At 37.6% G+C, this 17,561-nt stretch overlaps 2 protein-coding genes across 2 annotated transcripts; both read right to left on the bottom strand.

The window, feature by feature from the left end:
* Window positions 1-316: 316 nt before the first annotated feature.
* On the bottom strand, window positions 317-4,069 carry LOC116247283 (mediator of RNA polymerase II transcription subunit 21). The gene is made up of 5 exons (XM_031619360.2): window positions 3,906-4,069; window positions 2,717-2,968; window positions 950-1,027; window positions 763-814; window positions 317-689 (listed from the first exon to the last, which is right to left on the bottom strand). The coding sequence occupies exons 2-5, from the start codon at window positions 2,924-2,926 to the stop codon at window positions 613-615; spliced, it is 417 nt and encodes a 138-aa protein (XP_031475220.1). The 5' UTR covers window positions 2,927-2,968; window positions 3,906-4,069; the 3' UTR covers window positions 317-612.
* A 1,476-nt stretch (window positions 4,070-5,545) lies between these two features.
* LOC116247282 (heterogeneous nuclear ribonucleoprotein Q-like) lies at window positions 5,546-17,553 on the bottom strand. Its single transcript, XM_031619359.2, has 12 exons — window positions 16,650-17,553; window positions 15,518-15,607; window positions 15,193-15,429; window positions 13,193-13,414; window positions 12,979-13,114; window positions 11,273-11,431; window positions 10,530-10,591; window positions 10,371-10,444; window positions 10,114-10,181; window positions 9,944-9,987; window positions 6,795-6,840; window positions 5,546-6,015 (listed from the first exon to the last, which is right to left on the bottom strand). Exons 1-12 carry the CDS (start codon window positions 16,905-16,907, stop codon window positions 6,011-6,013), a joined length of 1,401 nt encoding a protein of 466 aa, XP_031475219.1. The 5' UTR covers window positions 16,908-17,553; the 3' UTR covers window positions 5,546-6,010.
* Between the last annotated feature and the right edge of the window lie 8 nt (window positions 17,554-17,561).

Below are 17,561 nucleotides of genomic sequence, written 5' to 3' on the forward strand. Positions count from 1 at the left end.
GCATTCATTATATGCATATGTTGTTTCTTTTGGTTGTATTGCAAATGGGAGTCAAATAAAGTCTTGACAACCGATGAGTCTCCTCCGAGCACATCCAAACAGACGCACACACATACACCTCTTTAACAAACAGATCAATACATGCAAAAATGAACCTCAAGCAAGCCCCTTCTTCGTTTTGTCCTCGTATTCTAAGATACATAGGCATATTGCACGTATTGTATGATATAAACCCCATATTCCAATACAAGCGACATTCCTACAATACATAAATGTCTCGTGTATAGTATACGTATTGTATAAGCTACACATCGCATGAGACAGATAACAATGCATTCATTATATGCCTACGTCATTTCTTTTGGTTGTATTGCAAATGGGAGTCAAATAAAGTCTTGACAACCGATGAGCCTAAGAACAGACGCACACACATACACCTCTTCAACAAACAGATCAATAGAACAAAGAATTTAAACTTTTAGTGGACGGGTGGGTCTTATTTACAATACATTGGGATGGCCTGACAAAAGTGTGAGACAACAAGCGCGACCAAATATGGCTCCCCCCAACAAACAGTGTGGAATTCGCACTATTATATTGCCGCGGTATTCATCATTCTGGCTTCTTCATGTTCAAGCAATTATCTGCCGCTTTGTTGAATAGCTCTTGAACTTGTTTCAACTCTTGCTCTGTCACACACATACACACATCTTAGCACAGAGCGGTAAGAAGCTTCAGGAAGCTCAAAGTCAGAGAGGTTACCAGCTGCGTCTAGTTGCTTTTGGAGCTCCTCTCCCACTGCTTCGTTCTCTGCCTATACCGTACCCAAAGTGGACAATAAGTCATTAGTGCTTCAAAATTCAAAAGTCACCCTACTTTGGCAGGACAATAATAGCATTTTAAAGCTCTAACAACATAGCGCCAAGGATTAGCACCTATGCTTCCGTACCTGGAGTTCAGCTATGCGCTTTAACTGCACTTCCTCGCCACCCTCCGACAAAGGCAGTGCAGCAACAAGCAAATCAAACTTCAAGAGCAACACAGAGAAGGGAAACAATGTTAATGGATCACAATAATGGGTCACAAGGACAAGATAGGAAAGGGAAAAACTTCAGCAAAGCAGAAACAACAACTGAATGAGTCAAGGGGTAGCAAGGGAGAAAAACAGGAAAAATAGTCGGTTTAATGGTTATAGATAGTAAAATAGCTTCTCACGCATCAAAGCAACATAGTATTGATTTAGTAAAGATTAATACTTCATGTCAATACAGATTTCTTAAACCTCATCACATCTGAGCATACGTGACCATAATAGTTTATATAAATTAAACAAACTTGACGTCCAGCTCTGGACGTACAAATGATTCCTATATAACTTAATATGAAAATAAACAAAGGAAAGAAATTTTAACTGTAACCAAATGAGCAATAACATAATATGGTACAAAGGATAATACAATGAACAAGGAATTCTGATATCCCTAAAAAACCTCATATTTCTGTTTTCTATAGAAAGGGAGGGAGAACAATGTTTATATGAACTCCTTGTATGGAGAATAGACCCATCGTTCCTATTAACATCCCCATGAAGAAGGGGAAGAAAGTTCTAGTGTCACAGATATCGCAATATTTTCAAAAATATTGTGATATTAACAACAAAAATCAGAAAAACGAAAAAAGGGAGAAAATTTGAGATATTTTGAAAAATCTGGAAAAATATTTATCGCGCCATTATCTAGTTTTTTCGTGATTTTTTAATTTTTCTATTTTTTAGCATTGATATTGTCATGGATTTAAATATAACTTAAATTAAATCAATTTCATCATTTTTATTATCATTAAAACATTCATTTGATCACTTTTATATAGTTTTTTATTCATGATTTCCTATTAGTTTCTCATTTAGTTCATTTATACCTATTTTTTTTTTATTTTTAAAAATTTTCCGAGTTTTTCCTGAGATTTTCCCCAAAAAAACAACATTGCCATTAAAACCTCAAGAGAAAGAAAAATCTCGTCGATAAAAACCCGAGAACAATATTTGTGACACTGGAAGAAACAAATAATGCTGCTTAATTGTCCATGTCAAGCTCATACATTAGAAGCTTCAACATTGCAACTTGGTGGGGCTACCCTGTCATGTCCATTGAAATGCTCAGCAAGAAAACATAAAGTTTAAAGAAACATGTAAACTAATAAAGTGTAAAATAGTAGTTAGTTTGAAGAACAGCTACCATTGAGCCTTTCAAAAATAATAACTAGGTAAGATGTCTAGTTTTATCCTCTTCTGTGTTTTCCCTCTGTGGCAGAATATAGCAACAAAACCGATAATCTAAAGAAATAAATTTTATTCTTCCCCTCAAACCTACACAGTTGCTGTCGGCAGAGCAGAAGGTAGATTATCTAGGAAGATAGCATACTAGAAGTGAACACTGAACACCAACATTGTGGAATGAAAACAATACATGAAAAAAAAAAAACGCTAAAGGCAAATCTTAAAATCACCCTGAATTATTGAGCGAAAAGCTTTGAAAAGTGTAAGCAAGAAAAATAACACACCCTTAAAATCCATGTGATCCGATGACCACAACTGAGTCCCAGAACTTTGACAATTATAACTATGGAAAGGGATATAGCCGTCACGTGTGGCATATACTAAGGACAAACATGCAGCAGTTTATAAATTTATAATTCTGAAATGATAAACGTATCTGACCTGCTTGGCAGCACGAACTATAGCTGCACTCATAATCTTGGGCTGTTCTGTAAAATTTGTGGCGTCATCAGTAGCATTTGCAGGAGGTGGTTCAGGGTAGTTTGGAGAAAGTCTAACTGGAGGAGCATCTCTCTGCAGTGTACCGAAGGTATTGAAGGCAAGAAACGCGATGGAGTTTACTTGCTCTTGTAGCTGTGAGATGATGTCCATGTGGTATTTCGCCCAAGGCTAACGGCCCTGATAGAATGAGTCCTGAAAAGTACACAATTAGACTAATTGAGAAGAAGAATGAAGTTTTACTTTTACTGTAAGGATTCTTATCAAACATCATACACCTTCTTGAAGCTCTTCCAACACTTAGAGCCTAGATTTGCAGTTTTCTTCTTACAATTGTGACATGACAGATTAAATTCCACTCAACATAGAAACAATACCATTTCTCACGCACAGAGTTTCAAGGATTTACAGTTACTATCCACGATGGAGTCCTTGAAAGGATGAAGATCTACAGACAGCTACACTTCTACTTGTTTGAATTAAATAGGCTTTATTCATTAGTGATTCGTTACAATCTTTTCCATATGGAATATGTCATAGCCCATTTAATTCTCAAGTGAAATTTGAAAACCACTTTCCGGCTATCAGCTGATATTGATGGAATCTAAGGGGAAAGCCAACAAATATAAGGCAATACCCATGAAAAAGAAGAGGGAAAATGGCATGAATTGCACGAAATATCTTTAGGCGTTTCATCAAACAGTTACAATTCAAGATCCAAATGCACATAAATCCCACAATGAAACTAGCAAAAATATGCCCTAGAGAACTACTCAACTGTTCTCAAGTTCCAACCATACATCAGACGGCATATGAACCACATATTTTGCTTTCACTCATTTCATCAAACAATTGGGTACTTGATCAAAACAAAAAGTTCCCGCCAATAAACCAAAATCCGTATACCTGTCCTCTCGAGAGACTCCAAATATCGAAACAACTCAGTCAATCTCATCGATAGATCCACATTAAGCCCAACCTTTTGCAAGAAAAAGCATCGAACAAAAACGTGAAGACGGATGGGGGTCAAGCATAGGAGGCATGGTAGTCGTCACTCGACCACACCGGTCATGGGTTGAACTGAGTCACAAGTCACAACATACAAAACAGAGAAAAAGAGAGAAAGAGAGACCTCGAGGGCACTGTCCGCACACCGCCGGTTGAGAAAGAGAGAGCGTATACCGGCTGAAACCTCCGCCGAACGAGCTTCCAAGAACGAACTCTCTTGAAGACGGGCGTTCGACGAATAAGAAAAATTAAGCATTACAAAAGGGACGAAGCGAGACGAGCTTGTTTAGAGCCCAACCTTTTCGGCATAATCTCACTTATGACCCTTCTAAATTTTTCCGACACGAGTCACATGTTAATTGATAATTCAACGGAAGGCGAGTCAATTTCTTGTTTTTGAAAAATGAAAAGTTTGTATAGATGTATATTGAGGATTAAAATCAGCATAATATCTTTTAAGGTCGAATGTGGGATGATTATATTTTATTTTATATCATTAAAATCAAATGTGACCATCAAGTAGCACCGGCTGATCGGCTGGGCACCATCGTCGGATGGCCGGAGGAAGAATCCCCTCTTTCTCCTTCTTCCTCATTCATGACCGTCAGGCACAATCCAAAAAAGCTAATGTTGAAACACAGCTGCCCTAATGTTGAAACCAGTAATAAGATAAAAGTAGGGCTGCACAAGAGTCGATTTGGGCTCAAGCTAGCCCGACTCAAAAAGCTAAGCTTGAGCTTAACTCGAGCTCGACCATATTGTGCCATCGAATCACATAACTAGTTTAACTTGTTAATGTTAACATATCTCATTTCTTCTAACTCGTCAACTTGTTTAGCTCGTTTAACTAATTCAACTATGACGAACCAATTTTTTAAGTCATCGAATGAGCCGAGTTCTTACAACTTGAACTCAACTTGTAAAGAATGCAGTTAAAGCGTCATACCGTGTAAATACAACTGATACAAGAAGACATAAAAGTGTACGAATCCTGCAAATTTGATCAAGTTTGGTTTACCTTTTTTTTTTCCCCTGAAAGAGAACTGACAAGCCTCAGCACCTTTAATCTTCAATCTCTCTACCCATTTGGTCGTGCCTACAAGTACGGTGGGAAATACATGACCAACTCGGATTCAGATGAAATTTGTTTTTGCAGAATTGACCCTCTAGCTTTCCATTCGAAAACGCCAAAATGTTGTAAGATTGGAGAAGAGAGATCTTTTTGAACATTTTGACCCCGGAAGCTTCTTCCTTGTTCTATATAAGCTTTATGGATCTTTTATTCATCTCAAGAGGAATCGTCTTCGTGACTGTGTGCATATATATAAATATGGTGTGTGTGTGTGTGGATTTCAACTATTTTAACGGCATCAATTTTATCAAACAATTCTGAGTCCATAAATATGGAGAAATGTGTGAATAAAATGCACGTCACTTTCATAAGAAAGCAAGATAATGAAAAAAAAAAAAAAAAAACTTTTTTGTTTTGCTAAGAATGTTTCAACTACACCTATCCCTCATCGAACGCATGCCTCTTATTGGTGGATATGGTAGCATCTGTTCTTATCAGGTTGTCATAGTTGACACGTTAAAATTTTAAATAGCAGAGTTTAAATCTTCTGAGCTATTCGTTTTGGGTTGGCACGTTCGGCCATACATAGCCGACTAGAACAGGACTCCTTCCCGGCTTATAGACAGCCATACGAAGAGAAGAAACCTATATTATCCAAAAAGAGAGAGAGAGAGAGAGAGAAATTCCAATCATTCTATCAAACAATTCCACTGGATTCTATGAAACAGATATTCGTCAGGTAAACAACTGTCCCCTTTTCAATGTACAGAAATGACCTCCTCTTTGCACAGCCAAACAGTTTTACCATTAAGAGGCTGGCAGCGAATCCCACAAGAGTTTCCCAAGACACTTAAAAATGAAAGCCACATCCAATGCCGGTTCAGTGTCAGTAAATTTAGTGATGTCCTACACTGTACAGAAGAGGACAGGTGAAAGGAGTTACAGTGCAACGCCAGCATCACTTTCCCATAAATGTGGTATAGCAGATTGCTAGAGCAACGAAAAGTCTGTTGTGGCCAGCTGCGGCTTTCTGTCAAAACTTGTAAGGGCCCAGACTTCCAAGGTGCGATGCACACAAGCGCCAACGGCCAGAACCTCGTTCGCCTTCCACACCAAGACCTGACAAATTTGGTCAGCTTCGAGTTGTGGCAGCAGACTTAAGCTGTCAAAGTTGGCAACAGTCATGAGTCAATTAACGCAGAAAGTATGATCTCCTTAAATGAGCATCTTTTTTTGTAACGTGAAGACAGATCCCAGCAATGTTTCCCCCAGGTTTTTCTTTCTTTTTTTCTTTTTTTCCTAATGTAGCTTCCCACAAGGACACACAGAAACTTCTAAAATTTAGAAACAAAACAAACAAGATCACTGTTCATCGACTTTGCAGCACTTTTCCTTGAAAAAACTAAAGGAAAATGTCATCAAGAATGATATAGCACTACCTTGAAAATGTTGCAGTATCATGCTGATATAGTGATATTATCTTATTCACAAAGAAACGTCAAAGAGATCGTGCATCATATGACAAAAATAGACATGCAATGCGATTAAATAAGTTTCAATGTGACAAACTAGAGACACGGTCAAGCTTGTGTCAAAATTCAAAAGGCTAACTTCTTAATTTTTATTTCTTTTCCTTTTATAAGAAAGATGGAAAGGGAAAAATAATTTGGTTTATGCTCTCTTAATATATTATAAAATTTTTTATTATATTCTTGAACTGTTTTGACATACAGATGTCCTAACTAGCAGTTCTTTTACTAACTTTTTGTGTCAATACACGTATGTCCATGTCTCTGTGAAAGCCATTATCCGGCAGCTTAAAATACTGACAAACACCAGGATTCAAAATATTGAAGATAATGGTAACAGCAAGTTGTTGGGGTAAAAAAGAGAAGGCATTAAGATCTGACGGAATCTTCAGATGTCTGGGAGTTGACTTACATCCAAGAGAAGGGCCACCACCATAGGAGTAAGTTCCATAACGCATCTGCAGCATTGCAAAATGTAACAAATCAAACAAAATTGCATATGGACAAAATTGAGAAAATGCAAAAGCTATTAAATATGAAGCGCTCAGGGCCATGGCGAAGTACTGTAAAGGAAGTTTAACCATAAAACCCAAATACATTCTAGTCTCTAGATGTCTCGCCAACACCAAAACAAAATTATAATACGGACAAAAGCTTGAAGTAAGAATGGGATAATCAAACCTTAACCTTAACGGGAACAAAAGACAAGAATGAAACACAGACAATGAAGGAAAAAGAGAAATGTATGAATTGTGTAATACAGAAAAAGAGAACCGTATAAATTGCCTGATGCAGATGCAAGCATCCATGTATGAGCGGAACTCACATAGACAAGCACATTAAAATCAGATACCATGCAACAGAAAATACTTGAGCTTTCAACCAGATAATACCATTCACAGGCCAAGGTCAAAGCATGGAAATAAGCATTCTGGTTGTATACACATGCAGATAAACTGAATGAGTTGGAGCAAGAAATAGTTTTGTAATTGATTTTTCAAACTTAAAAAAATGGCCAATGTTGGAAAAATCTAAAAATGCATGATTTTCACAACTCTGGCAAATCAATCAAAACTGAGATATAGTCAAACTGGATCAATAAGCTTTGCCTTACATCGTGAATCTCACACACAAAAACAAACATTTTATAATTCTAAGCAACGTTATCCGTATCGCACGATACACACTGTATAAGTTTAGAAAACCTATACAGTAGGCTTAGGATACATGATATGCTCAGGTATTGTAAGTGTATCACTGATACTTCCCCTGTATCATAGGACATGGGGTAAAAACGCAAAAAGGGGGTGTGTGTGTTTTTAAACGACACCCTCCTCCCCACACTCCTCCTACACCCCTCCCTTTCTTTCTAGAACATGTCTTACTGAATCAGCAAAATTCTTCATGGAACTGTAAAACTCACAGATGGAGAAGAACCATCTGCAATACTTGATGACGATGACCTTGATTTTCTAAACACTGAGGAGCAGCAAAGCTTTTTGAAGAAGCAGAGCCATGAAATGTCGATGATGACATTCCATTAGAAGGGATTGAACAATTAATGAAGAAAATGAGAATGAAGACAGGGATGAAGATGAAGATGATGATGACGATGATTATCATTGAATGATGATAACTATATGTCATGAACTTATGAACTCTGATATAATCTACGATTCGACAACATTTTCAAGTTTAAATTTGTGATGGACGTTTATTATGCTATTCTGAAATCTGATTTTTCATTTATGAATGTGTAGATATATTATGGCTTATAGTTATGAATGGTTCCATTGGGGTGCGCAAAATAACTAACAAACAAAATTTGCTATTGCAGAAGAGGGATATCGGACCAAAGGCATATTTGTGAATGATGAAAAATATAATCTATAATTGCTGGGTTACTTATTTCTGGACAGAAAAATTTCTTTTCCCCCTCGTCTCTTGCATTGAAAGAACTCAAATAAAAGAAAGATGATTCAACCTCAAACCTTTCTTAATGTAGCGAACAACTGTGGAGCTTACAAATTGATGAGTATTCAAATCATAGGAGCTAGCAATTATTGATATGCCATATCGGTGAAGTTTTTGTTGCTGTAATCATGTATGATAAGATTTTTTATATGGAATACATTTTTCTTCTTTTTAACTATTTTTTCTGATTTGTCCCATTTTTTCTGAATTGTTTTGATTTTTTCGATTTTTTCGAATTAAAAATTAAGTTTATGATATGCTACACTACATTTGTGATACATTACGACACGGCGTATAAGTCGGCCAAACCAATATGCGTTACGATACGCCAGTGACAACATTGATTCTAGGCATGAACATTACAAGCCATTTTTTCTTCTCCATTTAACAAGGTCCAATCATGATAGTTTAGACACAATTTTTTCTTCATTTAACAAGGTCTAATAATTACAATTTAGACATAAATAACATACAAAATTTTACAAATCATGGATATTTTGTTTTCCTTGCAAAAGAGTTGGACAAAATCAACAAGCCCTAAAACAACCATGCATTGATCATTCCATGGTGATCCGACTATTTTGATTATTTTAGCATGTTATAACCACTAAATATATTAAAAAGTATATTCAGCAGTCGAATATAGTAGTCACAAGTTACTGATTTAGATGCAGTGAATAGACATACACCATAACTAAGATCAAAACCACTTAACAGGTGGCCCTGTATTTCAGCCAGACCTGGAGCTGGGAGTACCTAGAACTCAAATAAAGAGAACATTTAAAATTTTAGACAGGTCTACATTTTGGACCAACCTATGAAACAGCAGCATGGATCAGCTGATGGATAGTTTTCGGTGGAGCAATAGTGGGGTGATTGGTACAGGTTTTCAAAACTGAAGCCAAATCAGATAGGTGCAGACATGGGTGCAGGTACCTGGTACGTGTTTGGAGCCCTGGACAAGCAATTTATAATTTTATATATAATTAGCAGTTAAGAATAAGCAGTTGTCCCTGGGGAACTGAGAAGTACGATGCAGGTCCCTAGGAGAGCTAGCCTACACTAAGGCTGAGGCTACAAGTTATAAGAGGAAAGTAAGGTGCAGTAAAGAAGAAGATGCAGGCAGAAATGGAGAATGAAGTAGGGAAGGACTCAGTTTCCCGAGAGGTCAGCCATGGCCGACAATTTGCAGGCATATACAAGAAAGGAAATGAGTAGAGGAGGAAAGCCCTTTTCACTAAGATTATCAAATTGGATTCAGGTATGACCTAATTGGATTCAACGTGTACCCACCTGTCTACAAACACGGCAACTTGGACTGAAGCACACGGGTACATATGTGACTCGGTTAGCAAGATTTCACCAGTAAAGGATCTACCAATAAATTTTCCTTCATATATAGCAAGGAAAAAACACAAAATCTGCGCATATTATGCTTGAGAACCAAGCATGTCAAGAAGAAAATAAATACAGTCCACCAAAAATGAAGAAAAAGAACCCAGGACAATTATTTATTAAGCTGGAGAAATTAAATATACAACTTGACAAAGTTTGAACTTTTAAATGAAATATTCTTGGAGACCATACCTTTCCTGAAGTAGAATAGTCCGAACCAGACGTATATGCTGAACCTGAAAAGCCAAAAGACAACATCAATAATTACCCGCAAATCCATTACCTCACTTTTATACAAAGTCCAAACAAAGACATGCAATGTGCACAGACCAAAACAATTAACTCACTAAATTTACACCTACCAGCATATCCAGCAGAATGGCGCTGATAAAATGGAATAGATGTTCCAGCCCCATCATAAGAGAATGAGCTGTAACTAAAGAATAGCATTAATGTCAGCATCGCGTATGTCAGCAGATAATCATCAAACATGAAAAGGGGAAAAAAATAATTTGATATTCTCCCCAAACCAAAAAATATGCAGGTAGTCATCAAATATTAGAAAAAAGAATCCTAGTGTAAGGAGAACTGCAGTTTGCACACAGCTAAAGAAATAAACCTTGTGCTTGTGTGTGGAAAAGAACTGTCACGAGCACGTGAGTATCCTCTTGGTTCAGAATAAGGATCTTCACCCTGCATAAGTCCAGTTCCAGATTGGGCGGAGAATTTTTCAGAAGCATTTCATTTAAGTGAATTTATCTGAAGAAAGTGATAATACCAGTGCTGAGAGAGGCCGCTTGCCTCCAGGCAGGCCATGGGAATAGTCTTCAATTGCCGAGACTGCAAGATGAATGGGGAAAATGCCTCAAGAACTTATAGAACGTATTGCAAGAACATCAACAGTGTCGGAGTGTCAAAATAAACAATTTAGTACTTATATTATGAGATAGACATGAGTCTGACTATAAGTCTGCTTAAAATAGAACCATAGAAGGCATATGCTAAGAACTCCCTCATTTTACGCATTTTACAACGAAGTTTCAGTACTCTTATCACCCACTGTTATTGGTAAACCCTTCAAAGAAGGAAGAAGCACTGAGCATCTCTGAGAAAATCAACTGAAGAAACAAAATTTGAGCCAAGGATGGGGCTAAAAATGAAAACATGTAATTGTCAATCAGAGAAACAGTGAAAACAGTGAACGTCTTAAAGATCAAATTCTCCTACTATTATTTCTAACCACTAAATATAAACAAACAGAATCTTTATGGTAACAATATATAATTATGGTCATGAACAACAAACTTCATGCCAGAAGATATTAGAGGACTATGCTCAAAAGATGTTGATTAACAAATATTGTAATAAGCTGTCATTTTTCTCAGCACACTGGATCATTAAAGCAAAGCTTACATGCTCTTTTTCTTTTTTTTAGAGAGAGGGAGAGAGAGAGAGGCTGCTTTCCAAGCACAGAAAGTCAGAAAACATGTCCCCTGTCTCCAAAACAGAACAGAAATACACCTCTAGCAAATCCTGAGGTGCCCTGCTTCCATGCTGCCTGTTCCCTTAAAACCCGTATTAGTTCCTCTGTATCGGATGATTTCTTTTCAATGCTCGGAGGAGGCCCACCCTTTCCAATGAACCTTCCCTTCTTGGAAGGAACAATATTTTCCATGGGACCTGAATCCACCAAATTAGAATAGACATCAACAAGAAATAGTAGAGATGCAGGAATAAATGTTATCAAGAACATAAGACGGGTGTAAACCTGAAAATGTGCAACATGAAGTCAATATACAGAACAAATTTGTTGATGATATAAATCTAAAAAGGAATACAATGGCACTATCTGATTTTTTTCCCCCAATCTAACATCCATGTTCACTAAACTCAAGGAAGCCTAAGCTTTGCAACACTAGCAGGGGTCTTATAAAACGCGAAAAAAAATGCGATAAATAAACTTGCCATTTAAAACTTAAAAAAACGTATTAAAAAATGCGATAAATAAAAGTGCCATTTAAAACTAAAAAAAATGTGTTTTTTTACAAAAAACATAAAAAAGAAAAAAAAACGTGTTGTTTCACATTCTTTCCTTTTTTTTATTTTTTTAAGCCAAACAGTTTTTTTCATTTTCTATTTTTATTTGTTGCAAATTTACTTATTTTTTTATGTTTGTGTTATTAGTTTCTCGCTTATTTTATTTTTCCTCATTTTTAGTTTTTTAAAATTTTTAAAAATTTACCATATTTTTCCCCTTTTTTTCAAGCTTGCCGTATTATACCCGAGAAAATCTCACCGTTTAAAACTTCAAAACGTTATTTGTGAATATGGTCTTATATTAAATAGCATGGCGGTGTGATAATAAAAATACAAGAAATGACAAAAGAAAATTAGAAACCAAAAATTAGAGATGGAGTACATGAAGACTCTGCAAGAGGCATCAATGAATTCAGCTAATGAACAAGAAAATCATGATGACAGCAAAAATTTCATACAGAGCATCATCAGATTGACACCTAAAAGTTCCTAATATATGTGATCATCAACAAACCACATTGAGGAAAGAATCCCAAGCATAATTATTTAAGAAAAAGAGAGAGACCTGGGGAAGAAGTCAAACAAGACATTACTCTCTCTCTCTCTCTCTCACACACACACACACAAGAATACACGAGAAGGCGAGTGGCTGGTGTCATAGATCTTTTGACTATATAGCTTTCCCATTCAATCAACAAGAGTTAAAGTCATTTTGACCATTAAATGAAACTACCAAAGCGGGTAGTCTGATAAACAGTCATTTTGTGATTCCATAGTACTCAAGAATGTTGGTTGTCAAAAAATGAAAAAAACAAACAAACAAAAACAAAAACCATTGGGTGGTGGCAACAACTCTTCCTCTTTTTCTTTTAAAGCCTTAATTTTCAGTAGGTTTGACATGACTGCTCCACTCTTCCATAACATGTTACGGATATATTCAGTCCATCAAAACAAAGGAAGTTACATTCTAGTTCAACTATGTCAGATAATTTCATTAACACAATTTCAGTACTATAAAGCATAAACAACAGTTATTACAATCAGGTAAACAAAATACACAAGCCAATCTCGGAATGACAAAGTTCTCAATGAAACAATTATTCAAAGAGAAATATGATGGCAGCACAGAAAACTTATGGAGAATTCAAGATGTGGAAATGAAAAATGGCACACAAGATATGCCGACTCACGATCATGAGCTTCGTTTCTTTTCTCTTTGGACTGTTTTATTTTCTCTTTCGACTGTTCCACATCTGGAACCTTTGTCCTTCCCTTATTCTGATTGCTCTTTTGAACAGGTTTGGCAAGCATTACTTTGATATTTACCTGCGTAACCATAAGTTCATTAAAAAAAAAACCTTTCATCAAATGCAAAAGTGTGATTTCAGCTATAAGGACCCAAACCTTGCAGCCCTCATCAACCACTTCCTCCTTATTGAAAGACTCAATACAAGCAAGAGCAGCCTCACGGGTTGCATAGTTAACAAATGCAAAGTCCTTTCTCTTGGGGTTGTGCATATCCTTTGCAAGTTTGATCCTTTCTATTTCTCCATACTTTGAGAAGTATTTTTTAACTTTTTCTTCATCCCAAGAAGCTGGAATCCCATTGGCATAAACTGATTTGACCTGCAATGTTGTGCAAACATTTAATTTAAGAGAGAGAGGGAGTCTTCCAGGTACACATTGGGCTACAGGTTTGAATGCATCACAGAGCTGGACATTTGGGGGAATGGGGGAAGAGAGAGAGAAGACAAGAACTACAGGAGCTTCTGTCAGAAGTTTTCGCTCGATCAAGGTAGTTAGTATGCATTTGTTCCTAGTATTCTAAAAACCTCACAAGTCCACAGCTTTGCTCTTGGCAACATCCAAACCATCTGCACATGCCAGAAAATGAGTAGTTCGAATGATCAACAAGAAACTGAGATAAAAAGGTAGGAAAATGAAGGCAAAGACTTGAAATCTTATAAGACAAGAAGGAACTTCAGAGTATGAAGGCCCTGATTGTTACATTTTAAAAAAGGAACTATTTTCTGTATAAAGAATTATTGGATCAAACTCTTTAGGCAGAAGTGAGTAAGAAAAAGGGACATCAGAAGAACGAGAATTGAGCACATGAAGGTGAGAATGCTGGTACTGAAAAGGGTGGGGTAGTGGTGGTGATGAAAGGTGGACAATTTGATGACAAAGATCAAACAGTGTGATTGTTTTGGTGTTGAAGAATGACCATAGACGTGGTTTTAGGTGCACAAAAAGATGGTCAAGTTGCAATGATGGTCTCTGCATTGAAAAGTGGAAGCAACAAATAGTAGTTTGGTGTTAGTGCCGCCGGCGATGGTCTTTTGGATTGAAAGAGGGGAGATCGTGATGAATCTGGAGATTATGCCAGTGAAGAAGTTGCCATGTGGTGGCAGTGAAGGGCCATGGCAGTGTTACAGTGAGTGAACATGCCAAAGATAAATTACAGGGTATATATGGTCACCAAAATAAAAACTAGGTCCTCACTTTGCAATTAGAAAAGCTAGCTTTGTTATTCTATAAATTCAATCCACAAATACAACTGCTAATATGAAAAGTCACTAGCAGCTAGCAAGAATCCATTTGTAAAAGCTTCTACATAAGGAGAGTGCTAGGCAAAAGTTAAGAGTAGCATTCCTTAGACAACATAATATGCAAGGTTGAAGTAGCATAAACAAAAAATGCTTGTCAAAGCCAATAAAACCAGATCTTTAATAACAACACAGATACTGCAGGTCACCTTGTTACGAGACAAAACGCAGGCTCGGAGAAGTCAACCAAGTATAAGAGAATTAGCATAAAGTCCTTAGGAAAGAGGTCCCAGAGAAAGAGAAAAACAAAGTGGTTCAATCTAAAAGAACTGAAAATAACAACACCTAGTAAGTTTCCCAATCACACAACCAAGTACCAAGTTAAACTGCAGCTGCATCAAATTTCTAGAGCCAACAAATCACTAAATTTGATCAACTTAAAGAAAGAAAAGATGAAGAATCTATCGAGTTTTTTCAACCAAATGCTAGCATTATAAAGGACATCTCCAAAAAGACCTTTTCAAGCAGTCAACAAGTCACTCAATTTGACCAACTTAGACAAAGAAAAGATGAAAAATTTACCAAGTCTTTGACCAAATACTAGCATTATAATAGGATATCTCCAAAAATACCTTTTTAAAAACAAATTACTTGTCTAACTTTGAAGTATACATGACTTAGTAACAGAACATAATCCGTAAAAAAAAAAAAAGCAAAAACAAAAAGGCCACCTTTTCTTCAGAAGTTACAAAAAGGGAGAATTAGAGGAGCACTCATGAACTGAAAGAATGTTGCATGACAACAATCATGATCATATTAAAGTAAACATGAACCCATCAGGAAATGGAAATCACATACCTTCTGCATCTCCTCTTCGCCAGGATCATTTAATGGCTCGGCCCAGGCCACCTTGACATTTCGCCCTTTTCCAAATACATCCTTCTTCTGCAGCTTTCTGTAAGCATTTTGTGCATCTTTATTAGTCTCAAGCTCAAGGAATGCAAAACCACGGTTGTGGCCAGGATTATTGGGATCCATCATGACATAAACCGTGTGAATATTCTCAATGCCAATTTCTTGCAATATTCTAATGACCTGCATCATTCACAAAGTTGGTCCTTAGACACAGTAACAACCGTTAGCAGATGCTAACTTTTACTTATTGATTGGGGATAAGACTTACATCTTCCTTTTTCCACCTTTTATCAATACTGCCAAGAAAAATAGTATCATTATCCTGAAGAGGAGCTGCTGCACAAGGCTTCCCACACACCTAACACACATCAAAATCAATCGAAGTGTTAGAATACATTATTTATCAATAACCAAAATGAACAGGCAAAGCATATCAAAATAATAAGGATATGAAAAGAAAAATCTAAATAGTGTGATACTTGCAGACATTTAAAGTTTGATCAGGAATTCCATAGTAGACATCCATACAAGAAATCAAGTGCAAAGACTTCCTAGCAAGCATGCTTCTAGTCAATAATGGGAATATAAAGTTAAACATTGAGTCCAAGATTCCAAGTGCTGCGAGGGCTCCTTACTGGTTCTCATTTTAGTCCAGCAAGCATGCATGCAGACACAAAGATCGGGCAATGCACTACTATTAACAGTGTCATACAACATCAAGCCAATTATCAAGATGCACCCATACTTATTCAACTTGCATAATATGTGTAATTACAAGTCTCAATCAGGTAGCGGCCAAAAAAAAGAAACAAAAAAATTGCAGGAAAATAAATTTTTTTTACTTAACCCAACCCACTGGCTCCAGCAGAAACAGTGGCAGCGCACAGGTTTTACCTTATTTACTCGAAAAGGTTGTCAAGAGGAAAGCAGGTTCATATTCACATCAACATTACACCGGCACTAGTCTAAGATAATGATATAATGACTAAAGTCGATAAATGTTGCAACTCTAAACGATTCATTATTAACAAGGAAGAAAAATCGAAAATGTCTCAACTCTCGACTATTCCTTAGTAACAGGGCTTATCTATCACCTAAATCCTCTGCTAAGGATCTTATCTAAACTCGACTACAATGCAACCATCACCAGTTAAAATTTCTCAATCAGAATAGTGAAAGACTATTGAGGAACATGATTGCCCCCAGCAATTCATAAGAATGCCTTCCATCACAGGCATCTTCGCCATCCAGAAGACTTATTTAACAGAAAAATTATAAACAAAATTTTCTTCGTTAATAGAGATTCACCTGTAACTCATATCACTGACAGGACAAAGGAAGTTCTTTCAAAAAATCAGAAAATTTCGCTGCGTCAGTAAAATACTCGTGGAAACCAGTACCTCGGCACGAGCAAGCTCATTTATGGCACGTTGAGCTTCATCCGGCTTCGCATATCTCAAGAATGCGTAGCCTTTGTTCTTCCCGGTCTGACTGTTCTTAATGAGTCTCACCTCCACAATCTCCCCTGCCTTCTCAAATACCTTGCGGATGTCCTCTTCCTTCGCCTCCTTATCCAATCCACCTATGAAGATCTCTGTTCTTCTTTTCTTTCTCCGCTCCGCTACCTCGAATTCGTCCACCCACAAGTCCACCCCCATTTTTTCTCCTGATAGTGGCTTCGGTCCAGCGTCGCCGGCTTGCGCGGCCGTGTCAACCGTCGCTGGCTTCGGGCCTTCATTATCCTCCACCGGTTTCTTTTCTTCGGTCAGCTCCACCGACGCCGCCTGCACAGGCTTTGCGTCCTCCTCTTTACTAGGCTTCGGAAGTTCATTAGGACTCGAGCTAGGGTTATCTGAATTGGCGGGTGCAGAGACAGGGTTTGCCGAATTCGTAGAAGCAGGGCTAGGGTTTTCGCCAGCAGGCACTTTCTTCTGCACCGGAACCTTTCTGGTTCTGACGATGACTCTGCGGATAATCTTTTTCTTTATCTTCGGGGCCGGTTTGTCACCGGATTCAACTCTGGGCGATGTGGACGCCGCAGCTACTCTTTGCACCTCTGATTCGATCGTTTGCGAGTTCCCAGCTTTATCGGCGGCTTCCGTCTGCGGTGCAGCAGCCTTGGAGTCGCATTTTGCATCCGAAGAAGCGGTTTCACCGGGAATTTCCGGTTCCCGCCCAGCAGTCTCGACGTCCGGTTCCACCTTAGGTGACGCGCCTGTGCCATCCACTTCAGCTTTGGGTACGGGTTCTGGTGGCGACTCCGACGAGGTGTTGGTGGCCGGGGGGTTGGGTTCGGCTTGGGTTCGGTTTCA

Source organism: Nymphaea colorata, chromosome 2 (assembly GCF_008831285.2).
Source record: "Nymphaea colorata isolate Beijing-Zhang1983 chromosome 2, ASM883128v2, whole genome shotgun sequence".
NCBI classification, from domain to species: Eukaryota; Viridiplantae; Streptophyta; class Magnoliopsida; order Nymphaeales; family Nymphaeaceae; genus Nymphaea; species Nymphaea colorata.